The sequence below is a fragment of the Acanthaster planci genome, linkage group LG01 (genome assembly GCF_054643075.1).
Source record: "Acanthaster planci isolate LZ-2023a linkage group LG01, COTS_SCS, whole genome shotgun sequence".
NCBI classification, from domain to species: domain Eukaryota; kingdom Metazoa; phylum Echinodermata; class Asteroidea; order Valvatida; family Acanthasteridae; genus Acanthaster; species Acanthaster planci.
Window position 1 is genome coordinate 30,517,111 of NC_141777.1, and position 15,863 is coordinate 30,532,973.

The 15,863-nt window shown below is 40.1% G+C and overlaps 2 protein-coding genes across 5 annotated transcripts in view; one reads left to right on the plus strand and one right to left on the minus strand.

The window, feature by feature from the left end:
- Window positions 1-15,863, plus strand: part of LOC110983176 (arylsulfatase-like) — a 183,305-nt gene that overhangs the window by 153,064 nt on the left and 14,378 nt on the right. The window lies entirely within an intron of this gene.
- Window positions 1-15,863, minus strand: part of btbd7 (BTB domain containing 7) — a 51,294-nt gene that overhangs the window by 30,353 nt on the left and 5,078 nt on the right. For 2 of the 4 annotated variants that reach the window (XM_087140057.1, XM_087140021.1), the window contains exons 2-3: window positions 2,511-4,526; window positions 657-865 (exon numbers count right to left, since the gene is read on the minus strand). In XM_087140057.1, the coding sequence (XP_086996183.1) occupies window positions 657-865; window positions 2,511-3,783 (1,482 nt within the window). In that variant the 5' untranslated portion in view covers window positions 3,784-4,526. Of the gene's footprint in view, window positions 1-656; window positions 866-2,510; window positions 4,527-15,507; window positions 15,571-15,863 lie in introns of all 4 variants that reach the window. The other 2 variants (XM_087140145.1, XM_087140108.1) reach the window with 2 other exon arrangements.

The following is a 15,863-nucleotide window of genomic DNA, read 5'->3' on the forward strand; positions in this document are numbered from 1 at the left end:
ATTGACAAATAACAAAATTTAAAACTGGGCTTTCATTGGAGGTGAAGGATGAACAGGTGGAGTATTTTTGTCTTTTGTTAAGAGACTTATCAAGACAGACTGCAGCTGATGTACCAGTACATTGGAGTTGTTACATTCTTAATCTTGCCTGATACATGTACAACTGAGTCTTACAGCAATACAACTGTGCATTCATTCGATTGGTTGGATTAATCAGTGCACTGCGCATGTACATGTACATGTAGCAGTCAATAATGTGGAAGGAAACAATAAACAGCTGAACAGTGTCATGGATGTTGATTATCCAGTCCATTGAAAATGCAATGAAATGCAGCATTGTAATTTGTTGTAAAATTGTAACGGAGTCAGTCACAGAGCACAAGTCATCACAAGTCAGTCTACAAACATCATTCTGTCCCAAGTCAGCTCACACACTATTTCAATAAACTGTGATAATGGCATTCCTTGTCACTTTTCATCTCTAGTTCTTACCTAATTTGTGATTGGCTTACGAAAAGACAGGTGACTTGTATACTTTAATTGGCTTGATTCTAACCCTGATTGGTTGCATTCCACCAGGTTGCCATTTCACCTGTGTTAAATTTTGTTACATTTAGCAGGGCTAACTGCTTGGAGAAAACAGAATCCTGTCCAACCTGTAAGAAGTCTGACTTGATGGCCTTCTTAAGCAGTATCTTGCTGAGGTCAGAGAGCACTGGGGAGCTGCTGATGCTAGAGAACTCCTCTCTCAGGTAATGCATGGCTTGCCGGTGGACCCAACGGGAACCATGGGGCTCTGCGCTCCAGCTGAGGATGGAAGCTAGGTTGTCTGAGCAGATGGCATTGGCTAGGGTGTCCTCACAAGCTGGGTGAGATTTATGGACAGGTTTTGAGGGCGACAAAAAAAACAACAACAACAAGGTAACTACCATAACAAGTCACTTCTGATTGATTCTTGTCAAAGCTGAGTCAATGGAAGCTAGGGACCGGAATGAAACATTCATGAAAGTAATTGTTTGAATCAATTTTTATCAAAAATGCTTGGCTTTCTCCGACAATATTGGCAACAATGTTCAGATGAGTGAGCTTAAGAGCACTGTTACTGGAATAATGGACATACACTATTGATGAAGTTTCATGAGGGAATGTTAATTTTTTTTTACGTTATGTACTTGTTTTGTGAAAAATTGATTCTTACTACAGTAAAGCGACATTATAACAAACACCGATATAACTACATTTAACACCGATATAACAAACACTGATATAAAAACACCGATAAAACAAACACCGATATAACAAAGACCGATATAACAAACACTGATATAACAAATGCCACTAAACCAAACATTCAGGAATATCGAACATCCCTCTTTGCTTCAAAATTTTCTGTGTACTTTTACCAAATATTACAGATTTGTTTGTTTTACATAAAAGAAACATATTCAGAACTGATAATAATAATTCAAAGTTGAAGAAAATCACACTCACTATGGAACAAAGGCCAACAGGTGGCGCAGTCTGTATTGTTAGTGGGTAGCATACTCGATATAGCATGCAATGTGTGTGTGTGCGTCCGCTGCCGAGTACATGTATGCATGTGTATATGTGTATGCTATGCAATACTGGAGAATCTGGTATGGAAAACCTTGCTTGATAATCACTACAAAGCAAGAAAATCTGAGCTCAAAAACCAACAAACAGGAAATAAATGCACAGATAGAAAATGGAATTTGTTACTTAACTTGGAGAAAACTTTGAAAAATACATATACATGTATCTTGCTAGTTTTGATCACTTTCAAAATGCTTGCTTGAAATTTTCTTGCCGATGTTTCAGACATGCTTGCGGCTCTAGTTCTGCTGTATTAGAATGGTTTCCAGCACGGCCCATTGATTAAAGTGCCATTTTACGGTATCAACGGGATCGGTGAAACTGTTCCCATATGTAGCCTACATGTGATTTTTTAATAAATTTCTCAAGGAAAACTTGATTTCATTTAGCAATTTGTCTTCCAACGAGGGCAACCAGAATATGGAACATGAAAAGAGATAGAAATATTTTTTAAATGCAGGAGTCTTCTTTTTTAGCTTTTTCTCTTGCACATACAACTTGCCCCAAAATCCTCATACCAAAACATTTTGTGGGGTGGACCAGCACTCGTTTGAATGCGGGCTGGAGTTCCGACTGGGTGTGTGCATCCGTGACTAAAAATTGCAATACCAAATGACTGAACATTTTGAGTGGACCCTTGTGTTTGTTACAGTGACATTCCACTCTACTGGATACAACTGCCTGAGTTCACAGCCGTACTTGTTAGTGATTAGAAATTAAAGGTACATGTAAATGTACGGTACCAAACTGTGCTGGGAAGGAAGGGAGACGTGATAAAAAATGGCTGAGTCAAAGCATGTGTGAATGACCTTAGAAGATGCTGATTTTGTACATTTAACCCAACCACTAGTAAAAAAAAAACTGACAAAGTAGTTTCATGCATACATGTACCATACCTTGTGCCATAGAGCCTAGATCCAGGAATCTTGCTATCTGGTACAGTTCCATGGCCATTTCCACCCTACTCATGGGTGCCTTCCCTGCTGCCATGGCTTGGGCTTCCCCTAAACTCCCCACACTGGGGCTGTCCGGCAACACTAGAGACAAGTCCAGCACATCCTGATAAATGGCGTACAGTAAAACCTGCGCGTACTTCTTTGGTATGATCGAGTCGTCCAGGACGATTTTGGTGGGTGTCTGTAACGTTCTCTCGGTCAAATCCTCCCCTGATCGCTGCTTCTTCTGGAGAAGGTTGCGAAAAAATGGGGAACGTGCTGCCAGGACAGCCTTGTGGCATCGCAGTGAGCTGGTTCTGTGTGGCATTGGCTGTGCTGAAGCTGCTTCAGAAGTAAGTTCTGATTTCTCTAATTCTAAGTCAGAGGAGAAGACAAGCACGGCATCTGTGAACTCTCCGGTTTCCAGCAAATGCCTGAAATCGTGTTCAAGGGGACTAGGGGTGCCAAATTTCTCCCCTAGCTGGATCAGAGTGTCTAAGCTGTCCAGACGGGAGTCCTGGGCAATGAAATCCCCTGAGTACAAGTAGCGCAACAGGGCTGAGAATGTATTGACACTGACGCCACTAACTCGTAGTTTGACTGGAACCTTGGCTCCATACTGGGGATACTGAGACATGAGCTTTCGGAAGTATGGACACCGGCAGGACAAAACAGCCCTATGAACAGGGAAAACAGTGTCCCTGAATAAGAAATCAATATCCGAGCAGAACTTATAGTCGTACAAATCCAGTAAGTCATCCTTCAAGGAGGTGGCAATCGGACGGGCCAGATCAGTCTGAATTGTGAGTTCTTTTAAAGCTGCGAGAGCATCATATTCCTCAACGAGCGCGTACACATCAAGGGGATTCCATGTTGATGCCATCTCCCTCATCGCCCGGGCGTGGTCTAAGGACTTCCCTGTCCTCTTCTTGCGGACGATGCGTTTCTTCAGTGAGGCCAAGCTGGTTTTCTTCTTCTTCTCCTTCTCCTGTTTGGCCACAATGGGCGTGGCCTGGCACAGGGAAGGAGGCTCCGGCGCTTCCTCTCCGCGGAGAAGCACATGCTGATGATGGGGATGACCCGTTTGCACCTGCTGACAGCACTGCAAATGGGGTGGAGAGGGGGAGGGGCCACCTGCAGTACGAGGTGGAAGTGAAGAGGTCTCGCTACCACTGGTGCCCCCTCCTTGGTCCCTCTCTTGAGGGTCCAATGAGGATGGATTACTCCCCATCATGGAGACTGCTCACCAGTGAAATGCCTTAACGTTGAACACAAATTACTTTAATTGACAAATTGTATCCAAAGGTGCATCACATAGCTTCGTACAAACTGAAGAATTGACTGATTCTACATAAACTCTCACATTGTGATGGGTCATATGAGTACACAGCCTTTCAGTTATAAATACATGTATCACTTGTAGGCAGCCAAAGAAAGCTCCAGCGCTGAATCATGCATGTACATACATGTACAGAGAACACTAAAAGGAACAACACTTTCCTCCAAACCACGCTATTCCTCTGTGTCCATGATGACTTGCAAGTACACTTTCTGGGCAAATGAACTTGCTGAACTCCTACATACAACATTTAGAACTCCGTATGCCTGTCATCCGATCTGGGCAGTAGTATTTTGACGTAACAACTGTACATGTATGCGCAGCGCTGCAGATTACTAAGCTTTGTGTACTGAAAGCGCACGGAAGCGATGCATCTCTGGGGGACACCCCCTCGCTGAGCTTCCAAGGCACGTGTGGACACCGTGCACTCTCAAACACTCCCCGCGTTGATCCTATCACAGCTCAGTAATCCTACGTGCACGTGTAGATCTTCACAGCTGGAGTATTGCCAAAGGCCAGAGGGCTGCGTGGCTGAGTCATAGCAAGATACGTGGACTCTCTAAATGTTGCTCTTCCTGCAAGGGACACGACACGTCAGCTCCCTCTCTTTCTCGCTGCCTCTCCTGAAAATAGGAAGCCTAGGAATCAAATGAATGAGTGACAACAATTCATTAATCAGAACTGCAGAGGTGGAAGTGACTGGACCCTTTTGTGCAGGCCATGCTTCAACATTGCTGAATATGTGAACAACCAAGTAGATGTATGTTTTCAAGTTAAACTACATAAACATGAATGTAGGGGGAACACGTCTAAGCAGCTTGCGTTTCCAACATTATGCATGCATGCGTGCTTGTTCCTAACATACACTCATACACATGCACCACAGTCCAACATGAAATGTGGAACTGACGGTTAAAAATATGCACTTCATGTGGTACAGTGGAAGAGACAAAGTGCATGCATGTGCATCACTGATTATTTTCACCACATTAAACTCCAACAAAACGGAACCGACAGGACTTTGAAGGAAATCCCTCATTTACAGTACAGGTACATGTACACAAAAAAAGTACTTCCAAAATCTGACCAAAGGGAAAACGGAAAAAAATCCTTTCATGCTACTCAACCGAAATGAATGTGTGCAAAGTATGGAACTACGTATGGAGAACAATGCTACATGTACATGTGTATATTTGGCAGGGCTTCACATCAGATCTTGTTGTGTAAAGACCTACATGTACTAAGTGGACATATTAATTAATTTATGTAAAAACAGGGAAACGTTTTGAAGTGTTAATACAATATTCTTTGTATTGTACAGTATCACTGTTTCACCATTGGCCAAAACTAAAAAAAAAAGAGTTATCTGTAAGCCCTTCCATATCACAATAGTACTACATGCACACAAGCATTCACACTTCCCTTTAAGTCTCTTAACAAATCTGCAGCCAAAACTAATATGGCACACTCATTACGTGCGGTTTGCAGGAATAAACCAGGAAATCAGTGGTGTAAATGGAGGCACAGAAAATGTTCCACCGCATGAACCTGCAACTTGCTGGTGGTGTCCTGAAATGCACCGCAGAATCTGCGGTCAGAACATGTAATTGGGCCAGCGTTTCCCTCGTTAACCCTGCATTATTTCCATATCCTCCACACATGCTGTGAGCTGACGCCTGCTAACCAGTGCAATGTACCGGTCATTCAGGCGGCACAAGTGATACAGAAAATTGTGTCCTTGGGGGAGGAGAAAATTAATGCTATCAAAACAAACATGGGAGGGTTATTGGATATTGTTAAGTCAAGCTACCCGTGCACCGTACATGTACACTGTACTCACTATGGACAGGTAGATGTGGGTGTACACTAAAAAACTTAAAGCTTCAATCCTGTCACCAAAACGCTAAGCAAAAATTTTTTCTTGGAAATCTACCGTACATCTGAGTTTTAAATACATGTACATGTAAGTGCTATTGGTAACCACCACTTTTATGGTTCAATTTGAACTGGCTATTTATACAAATTGGCAAAACTTCCAATCTGAATATGCACCAACATTGGCTCAAACTACTTTTATGCACGCACATGTGCATCTCAGTATACATGTACCGGTATATTGTTGTATATCAGTTCATTTTTTAAATACATGTACACACAATTACACGCACATGTACAATTTTCACATAACATTATATGGTACACATGCACATGACAAAATATGATGTACATGTAACAGTGTGCAGCTGGTTTCAAATGTACATGTAAATTTTCAAAATTCATGTACATGTACACTGACTTTGCTTTATGCATAGTACCAGTAGTGTAACTGGCTGTAACTCTAATATTCATTTCACCTGCTACGCTTTGCCAGCCCGGTGCATGCGTGATCAAGGCAATCAGGTCAGCAGCTCTGCTTTTTTATATTCATAATTTGTACCATATTATCTTATGTCCTTCCTCCATCCACTATGAGGCTTGAGGGTAACGAGGACTACATGGTATTAGTAGCCTACAGACTTTATCTTGTACATGTATGTACATGTACGTTATACACGTATATGGTACATGTACATACACATGTTGTTCTTGAATGGTACCGGTACATACATGTAGCAAGTTTAGAAATAAATGATGACTTTCAGGTGATCAGATTTGATCACTGTACATGTGGCACACTGTATATTTCAGAGGAGGCTTATTGGTTAGATTGGAAAAACTCAACATGTCAAATCCTTGACTCAGGGTCAAGAGGTGTATTGGATTGTTGTCCTGGAGCTAAGAAGCATGCCCTTGTTGCAGGCTCAAGTTCATTTTCAGACGAAGGTGTGCATCACTCCACATTTTTTCAGTCAGGTTCAAGGCCTATCGAAGGCAGTTGAATTACAGAGCATGGCCCCAAGGGTTCTTGCTCAAATAAATGCTTAGGCACATGCATCATGCATGACACAACTACATGTAAATCTACATGTGTACAAGGATCTACATTGTACCTCTCAACTAACCTTCAGGTTGGAAGAAAAAGAATCACTGTGTTGGCTTTGTGAGGGACAAAGAAGCAACAATTTCTCTCCAGCAAAATCAGTGACAAACTTTCGAAAAGTGGGACTTGATAAGGCATGCCTTCATCAAAATTGACGGAACTTTCTTAAGTACAACGTGGCAAGTATCGGTAACCACTTCCTTTGCAACTGAGTGATGTTTTTAAATTGCATTCTTGCTTTCAAAAAAAGTGCCATGGCCTCTTTTGAACTCATCTTCCCAAAGGAAACCTACTGTACATGTACACTTGAATGGCCTAGGGCCACAGTGCAAAACTAGTTAATGTTGTCCACCATTCAAGGCTGCGTGGATTTACAAAGGTGGATTAAAGAGAACCAACCAATTAAGAATGAATGGAGGTGGGCGCCATACTCTGAGCTTGATCACGCCCACAACAGAAACTAAACATGAAAAAAATGACTGTCTGCCTCTGCATGTACCATTATGTCCACAGAATACTGGTACATAATGTGTGAATACCGGTTGGTGCCGGTACACGTTCATTACTTGTATTTTGTAACATATTCAGTTGTGTATTAAAATGTGGGTCAAACTGCTATTAAATTTACTGGTAGGTAAAGCAACCAAAATAAATACTTGTCTTAAATTAGGGGAATTGATTTTTGAAAGGGGATTTTTAGTATCTCGCAATGGTTACAACGTGTACCTGGTTATTTCATGTACAATATACATGTACACGTACAACTTGTACTTTTACATGTGTATCAGTGTGTGGTGCCAAAAGGGAAGACACTGTTACATGTAAATGAAGGCCGATGTGCATACAGTAGCAATACAAACCAGTCCAGGTACAGCTCATGTACATGAACATAGGCAGGTAGCTATCGGTATACATGTACACCCATGGTACTCATGCAGGTGCTGTGTTCAATCACATGATCACAGTGAATGCATGGTATGGTTATATTACCTGACATTCTACCAACAGTGCAGTTGCCTAAGCCCTTTCAATCAGCATCATTCTCATGTTGTTGAAGGGTTTGACGTAGGTCACGCGTGGAAGAATTCATGTCATGAAATTCAGTAAGCCATACTGGTATACCTGCATCATGCATGGCGTGTGAGCACAGTTCACTCATTACTCTCAGTTTCCATCTGTTTCTTGGCGGAGGGGAAGGGGAGGGCGTTCTGGGTCATTACGAAATTGGTTTCCGTTGCAGCCGCACTATCACATGGTGCGAAGTCATCGAGTGTGACATGTCAAACTACAGTTCACTTCATTACTGTCTACATGTGTGTGCATGTTGGACACAATATTCAAGTACATGAGTACATGTATTTTTACATTCCTATTCACTGTATCCTCTGTGTTGCAAACACGGCAATAAATGTAAATGTGCATAGGCTGATGTTAGCAACGTGTCACGTTTATTACAACAATTTGACCCTTCATCTATGAAAGGTGCGCTCCAGGTGATTTCCAAGAGCTTCGGCAGGGGAAGGATTGCTTGCTCAGGCAGGACTACACCCCATACTAGTATCGCACCCCATCATGGCATTATTACCAATGTACATGTATATTTCACAAAATTCTGATGCAACTACTGTACATGTAACAACTTTACAAGAAATTTCGTTCTGGAAAATTCATACTTGTGCATGTTTACTGTACATGGTACACTGTACAGTGTGCAATGTGCAGTATCTAAGGTGTGGGGTTTTAGTGGTAGTGGAACATGAGAGACGTTCATTGACTACATGTATTAAAATGGGATGTCTGTTCCTTCTAGCTTAGAACTGCCACATGACAGTACGGTATGTGCATCGTAGTGGACAGTCTAGTACATATGCTCAGTACTTGCATTTTTTACTGCATATTTAATATATTTGTTGTTATTTTTCTGAGTATCTAGCACCTTGAGCGCCTTTCATTACATGTACAGTAGGTGGCTACGTGCGCTTTACAAATCTCCATGATTACAATTATTATTATTAGACAGCACACAACCAAGCTCTGGACAATCCAGATCGAGACTGCCACCACCCACAATGCAAGGGTAGGATAAACTAAAGGCTGATCCTACCAAACTGTTAATCCTATTGTGTAGGTTCAATATCAGTGCTTGCAGGTAACAACAACATCACACTGTCAGACCAATCAATAACCACCTGAAAAAAAGACCCTTCAATGCAACCACCTTGGTTCTGGTGCCAAAGAGGAATGTTCATGTACCAGTATACATGTACAACCATAAGAGTACAGTACTCTCTATGCACAGATTGTGCCAGGCTTTAGTGATTCCTCAAACCAGTGACCACCATTGACCAACAAATACAAAGCACTAAAAGCCAAACACTGTATGTCTATGTACAAAGTAAGTGATATGCTATAAATTACAGCTTCTGTATCCAGTGTACTGGTAATATACAATGAGTTGTCATACATCAGCTAAGTACAATTGACTAACTCAGTATTAACCCAAGAGCTGACTGACGCTAGTACTAGTCTGTACGCTACATGCACATGTGAACATTCACATTCTTGCTATTTCCTTCAAAAAATCACGGCCTTTTGGCATAGATTTTCCAAGTACATGTAGAACTTGTGCATGTACACTGCAAATGTTCAAAAGATCTGTACAGTGTACCGGTAGCTGTATCATTTGTTAGCAGCACATCTTCCATTAAACGGTATTTATTCAATGTATTGGGACTATTCTACCGGTGACAAAATCTACATCAGACACAAGCACTCAAGTGTCACTGTCAGTGTTCAGCATGGAGTGAATGTGGATGAATGGATGCTACAAAATTCTTTCTGAGTCATCAGTCACTTTTCTGTTCCGCTTGGCAAACGATCAGGATTATTGATCAGCAGTATAGGTGACAGTCGGTCTGGTGCTTTGGTGAGATCGAGAAAATGACGCTGCATTAAATTTCCAGTCATTAATTCAATTGTGTTGACTACACAAATCATGTGTGCACTGAACATGTACGATGTACATGTACATCATTGCACATACTGGTACACTGTACGTAGGCCCTATATGATTTTACATTTGCTGGTACACGAACATGTAAATATTTTGCAATATAAGCTCTGATGGAGGCTGAAATCTGCTATATTCAATTTCCAGAAAAGTTTCATTCAATATACACATACAAGTACATACAGTACTTCTACTGATGTATCATTTTCTGAATGTGAAGTTTTTTTTACATTTCTGACGACCTAATGTGTTACATGTACATGTGTGTGCATACAGCATACACACGTACGGACTAGGAATTTGCATAGCGGTACATGTACATGTACCATACATTATTTACATGATTCAAAATCAGTACATGAATATGTACCAGTACATGTAGGCTTACATCAATCAAAATAATAATAAGGCCAAACAAAAAATTAGTTGTATTTCCCGTTACACTGAAACATAAATTAAGGTGGTTGGTAGGGTAAAAATTTTTTTAACTTTAATTTTTTATAGCTCAAAAATTTAGGGGCCGGATGATGGTCTGTATTTTGGGGGGCGGTGCGTATATTTGTAACAGGTACATGTACTAAGTCAGTGTCAGATTAATTAATACTGCACATGTGCCACAAATTAATCAAGCCAAAGATTATCATATAGCTATCCATCTCATGTAAAAAGAAAAATTAAAACAATACAACGTACAGGACGATGTACAAAAAATTAGGCTTGGGGCAAGGCACCATCAGTTTTTATATTTTATTGATTTGTTGAAAAAAATATAAACCGGTAGGTTCCGCATGAATTCTAGGTTTGGTTGGGTAACTGGAAACACAGCTAATTTTTTGTTTGACCAAATAAAAATAATTTAATGAATTATTAAAAAAATGCTTTCCATGTCAATGATATCACAAAGCGCTGATATATAACAAAATAACCAAAATAACCTTTCAAAATAACCTTTCTCTAACATTCTCCAAATAAAACTCAAAATACGCAAGTACATATGTACATGCCATCTTCTAATGTAATTTGTGGAAGTTGAACTGAGCATGAATTGACGAAGCTTTTTAAGTAAAATGAAGGTGCACTGTGCTAGTGCGTTATTTTATAAATTATAAATGACCCAACCTGATCAGAGCAAGCCATTCAGTCAGACCTGACCTCTGTGTGAGGTCACAGACCTCATATTATTATAAGACAAGGGCCACCTGCTCAAGGGGCCAGTGGGGGAGGCAAACAAAAAAGTTTCCTGGCAAATATCAGGTCAGGTTTAAGACAAATTATGACTCAGGGTGAATTACTGCACAGTGAACATGTACAATGTACCAGTATGCTATATTTTTCATTAAAAAAAGACACATGTACATGTGTATAGAGCATACATGTACATGTACATGTACTTCTGCTTTAAATTCAATCGGTGAATTTCAGACAACCTGTTAAAGCAAATATGCTAAGTTAAACATTTGTGCGTTGCATAGAGGTAATTATGAACTGGTTTTCATGGGTTTTGCAAAATATCACGAACTTTAACAAAGACCTTCTAACTATAACATTCAAAATTTATCTGTTGACCCTCTCAGAAAAAGGTGACCTATACGTGCTCATTACAAAAACATTCCCTATTTGTCACAAACCACAGAATGCCAATTGTATACTGGTATGTACAACGAATAATGGAGATTATTTTTAAAATATCACTCAGGGAAAAATGGCGCACCAAATTAATCAGACCTGTGGAAATTTCTTTTTTATGAGCAAGTGCCAATAGACAGTATATCGGTCGAACCATTCAACAAGACATCATCAAAGAAATGTGCTTCAAACTCATGTAGGAAGAAACTCCCCATCTGATCTGAGAGTCCAATGATAAGACCTAAAATTAATTACCCCAGAGAGGCAAATGGCATAATGGAGGGCAAACAGACAGCTGAGGCTACATGGCCAAGCCGTTACAGGACGGTCCGCCTGTCGCCAGACGGCAGACAAATATCTCAGAGGAAGACATCATAGTGAAGATCGGAACCAGATTACTGGATTGAGTGAGAGCTGTTACCCACTGACTCATTAATTAGCCTACTTGAACATTCTGACAGCCAAACTTATAATCTACTATAACTTTAGAAGCAATCAAAAGGCCACAGATTGTCACATGAAAAATGTGTTGCTCAATATACAGTACTGGTACGTGTACCATGTGTACATGTAGGTTCTCCCTCTAAGTAAAAAGTCCACATCCGGTATATACATGAATGCATGTAGTGTACACACATTCAGCCTTGCTGGAATACATACATGTACATGTACATGACTTTCAAATGTCCCATTCCCAAACAAAACCCTGTACAACATACAAGGGGGGGGGGGGTAAATGTACAGGTACAAATCTACAAATCTTCCTTATTGTATGGTCTTCATGTACGAGTACCGATACATCTACGTGCCACCAGTATGCATGTAAGTTTCCATACTGGTATTTATCTTGACACGACTAAACTCGACCCTTATAAAAATGATTATGGGTATTCAAAAAGTGCATGTTCTGTACATACGAGTATATTGGTTCAATCATGCTTCAAAGTTCCATGAGTAGGTCCCACCCAAATTTTTATCCACACCATGTACATGTACAAAGTGCATGTACTTGAGGCATGTACCAGTGGTAACAAGTAGTGCTGGCACAATGACTGAATACAATAATGGTTTCATCGACAGCGCCCAGCTAGTAAAATGGTGTAGGCTACATGTAACATACATGTACACCCATGCTGATGAATATGTGCAAAGAATAAATATTTCGCGCCCATTTGCCATGTTTGCTTCAACTCAAGACGTATTGTATGTATATTAAAATAATGGAGAATTATTCTTAACAAAATCACTGCAAATGTATGGTTACAGGAGATCTTAATTTTAAGTCCCAACCATAAAATTTAGCATTGATGGCATCCGCAAAACAGTCTGTTTCTTGACCTTGATGTCAAATAGAGCAGTACACTCAGCCTGGCCTAATTCCTATATGTGCGTGCATGCGTGGATGCTAAATAACGCAAGATCATGTGTGAAAATATTTTAAATCCTGTGCACTTAACACTGGTCCAACAACTCCAACACATTGTGCATGGCCCCTGTGTATTGACAACTGGTGTCCTTTCTGCAAAGACATGAAAGATCAGCAAAAAAGTAATAATGAGAATTTACAGCATGGGGATCCAAGGGGGAAAAAAGGGCCCCCAAAATAGTCTCAAAGGGCAAAAATGTTTGTTGTTTTGGAATAGAGAAAGGTGATATTTTGGGACTATACATGAATCATTTTCATTATGGTGCTTCCCTAAGCACATAAAAAACCCAAAAGTTGGCCTTGCCCTGCAGAAAGGTTAAAGGTATACATCAAGGAATTACCAAAGTTTTCTTCCCACCCTTCCCTGCAAAAATGTTTTGACCCCCCCACTGAAAATTTGGTTCTGGATCCATTTTTCTAATGGTACCTACATGTAGGGGGTGCTTATCGTAATTCTGACGCCTCATAGGTCCGAGGCCTCAAAAGTTCAAATTTTTGGACTTACATGTATGAGGCGTCGGATTTAAGGGCAATTTTTTTTTCAGCCTCATAGTTCCCGACGCCTCAAAGGTCTAATGCCTCATAAATCCGTTGTCGGACCAACAAGGTGTCAGACTTAATATGAAGCGTCAGTGCGATTGACTTTGAAAAATGGAGGAGTGCGGGCCTACGCTCGATGCGTCGTCCGTGGGCAAGATTGAACTTTGTTCCCAAACTTGTGCTCACGGTATTGACCCCGTTAGGAAAACTAAATCAAGTGGACTACCTGCACAGTTCGTACACTGGTCCAGTATTTTTTGAATCCAAAATACCACTCTGTGTAAGAATGATGTATGATACTTCGCTAAATATAAAAAGCATTTTTTTTGACTGTAATACTTTTGAGATCTAAAAAATGTTTGTATGTGTCATAACACTAGAAACCAGTCTTGTTCCCAGCGTCGTCTTCATATGCTCATAACAAGTGTCAAATCAAATGTCGGACTTTCGAGGCGTTGGAGGCGTTGGATTTTGGAGGTGTTGGATCTATGTCATGGTCCCAAAAAACCGTTCGAACCTTTCAATGCATTTGTCGGGGTTATGAGGCATTGGACCTATGAGGCGTCAGACTTGTACATGTGTGGGTCTGGGTAGGCCTACACCTCAAGGAAGGGATAATTTCTTTTGTACACATATTGTCCCAATAACACTTGGGGTCCCCACAACATCCATATTTTCATACATGTGTAATCCTGAAAATAAAACATGTACATTTAACAGTATGGACTGTGAACATGTACACGTACAGTGCACAGGTACCGTGTACATGTACATGTACATATGTCATTTAACACACATAGCCCAATCTACATGTACATACATACGTGTACACTGGCCTACATCAATCAAGAGGTGCCTCCACTATTGAATACAGTTTTCCTAGCTGAACTGAAGTGACTCATTTGGGGACCTTCGGATCTCATTATCCAAGCCAAAGACCTGTTTGATCCAGTACACATAATTGATAATAAGCTTTTCATGACAACAAATAATTCAGTCTATTTCAGTGATTCAATCAGTCAAACAGTCCCTTCCCGATACTTACATGTAGGCTGCACACTGGGGTTGTGATGTTCCAGGTTTTTTTTTCCTGCTTGTGATCAATCACATTTCCACGTCAATAAAACTAAGAGAAAGATTTTGTAAGGATCAGAATCTCAGGTTTCTAACCTTTTCGATTTGTATATTTTGAGGTCACTGTACTCACCAAGCACTTTGCAGAATTTGATTTTTTTTTCACATCTACAATTACATACATGTACGTAAATTTTTTTTAAAAGTAAATATTTCAAACAAGAAATTATGCTTTGTCATTTAAAAAAATCATTTCAACAAGATATTTCAAAATAGGTAAAAGTGATTTATGAAAACGAATTTATGCATTATTTTAGAAAGCTTTCACCGAACCATACATGTACATTAAGTTTTTTTTTGGGGGGGTGGAACACTCTCCATAAAATAAAATCCAAAGGTTGAGTTCACAAAGTTCACAAAAGCTGACTTCACAAATCTGATAATCATACACACGTACCAGTATTTCACAAAATAAAATTGTGGGACCCAAGATCCAAGTTAGATCAACCAGACTTTTCCAACGGAGTTAAGGCTAAATACCATTACAATCCATCTTTAGCTACAGATGTGAACGCTAGGCATCAGCTTAAGGCCCGAGGGGTGTTTGAGCTAGGGTACAAACTAAAAAGCTCCTTAAGTAACCATCTGCAAAGCTGTCGTTGATGACTCACTTGATGATGTCATACATGTACGTATTAATGCAGAGCACATATGTACATGTACGCGACATGTATGCATATTCTGCCATCTAAAATTGTATGAAAGATTTACAAATTGTAACAACAAATTACCAGACTATTAAACTGGAAATCTGACACAAAAATTTGATATACACGAAGGCTTCCTCAATACTCCATAACAATACATTGACATGGCCTTTGATTACAATGGCAGCATACTGCACCTGAAGAAAAGAAAGTCCTAGCTGTGAACATAATAAAATAAAAGTAAAATTTTTCTTACCAGTATGTACATGTACATGTGTGCGTAAGCCTTCTTGTGAAGAGTACACGTACGTCTTGTCTCCTGAAAAAACAGGGTTTTTTGTTCTGCGCAAATTTCAATGAGATACAGTGAAGACATTTTCAAGCACTTTGTACCAGCTGTCCTATTTAAATAAGCAGACTTCTGAAAATTGTTAACTCGGAAAATTGCAAAAAACCCAATGTTATAGACAGAACAGTTGTACTAGCACATGTACGTGTATTTTAAATTGTCTGTCAGCATGCCCTGTAAATGAGTAATCACTGATGGATTGCTCATGGTCAATAGGCATTACAATCCAACTCGCCAACTAAACATCCAACTTTTTGCCAGAG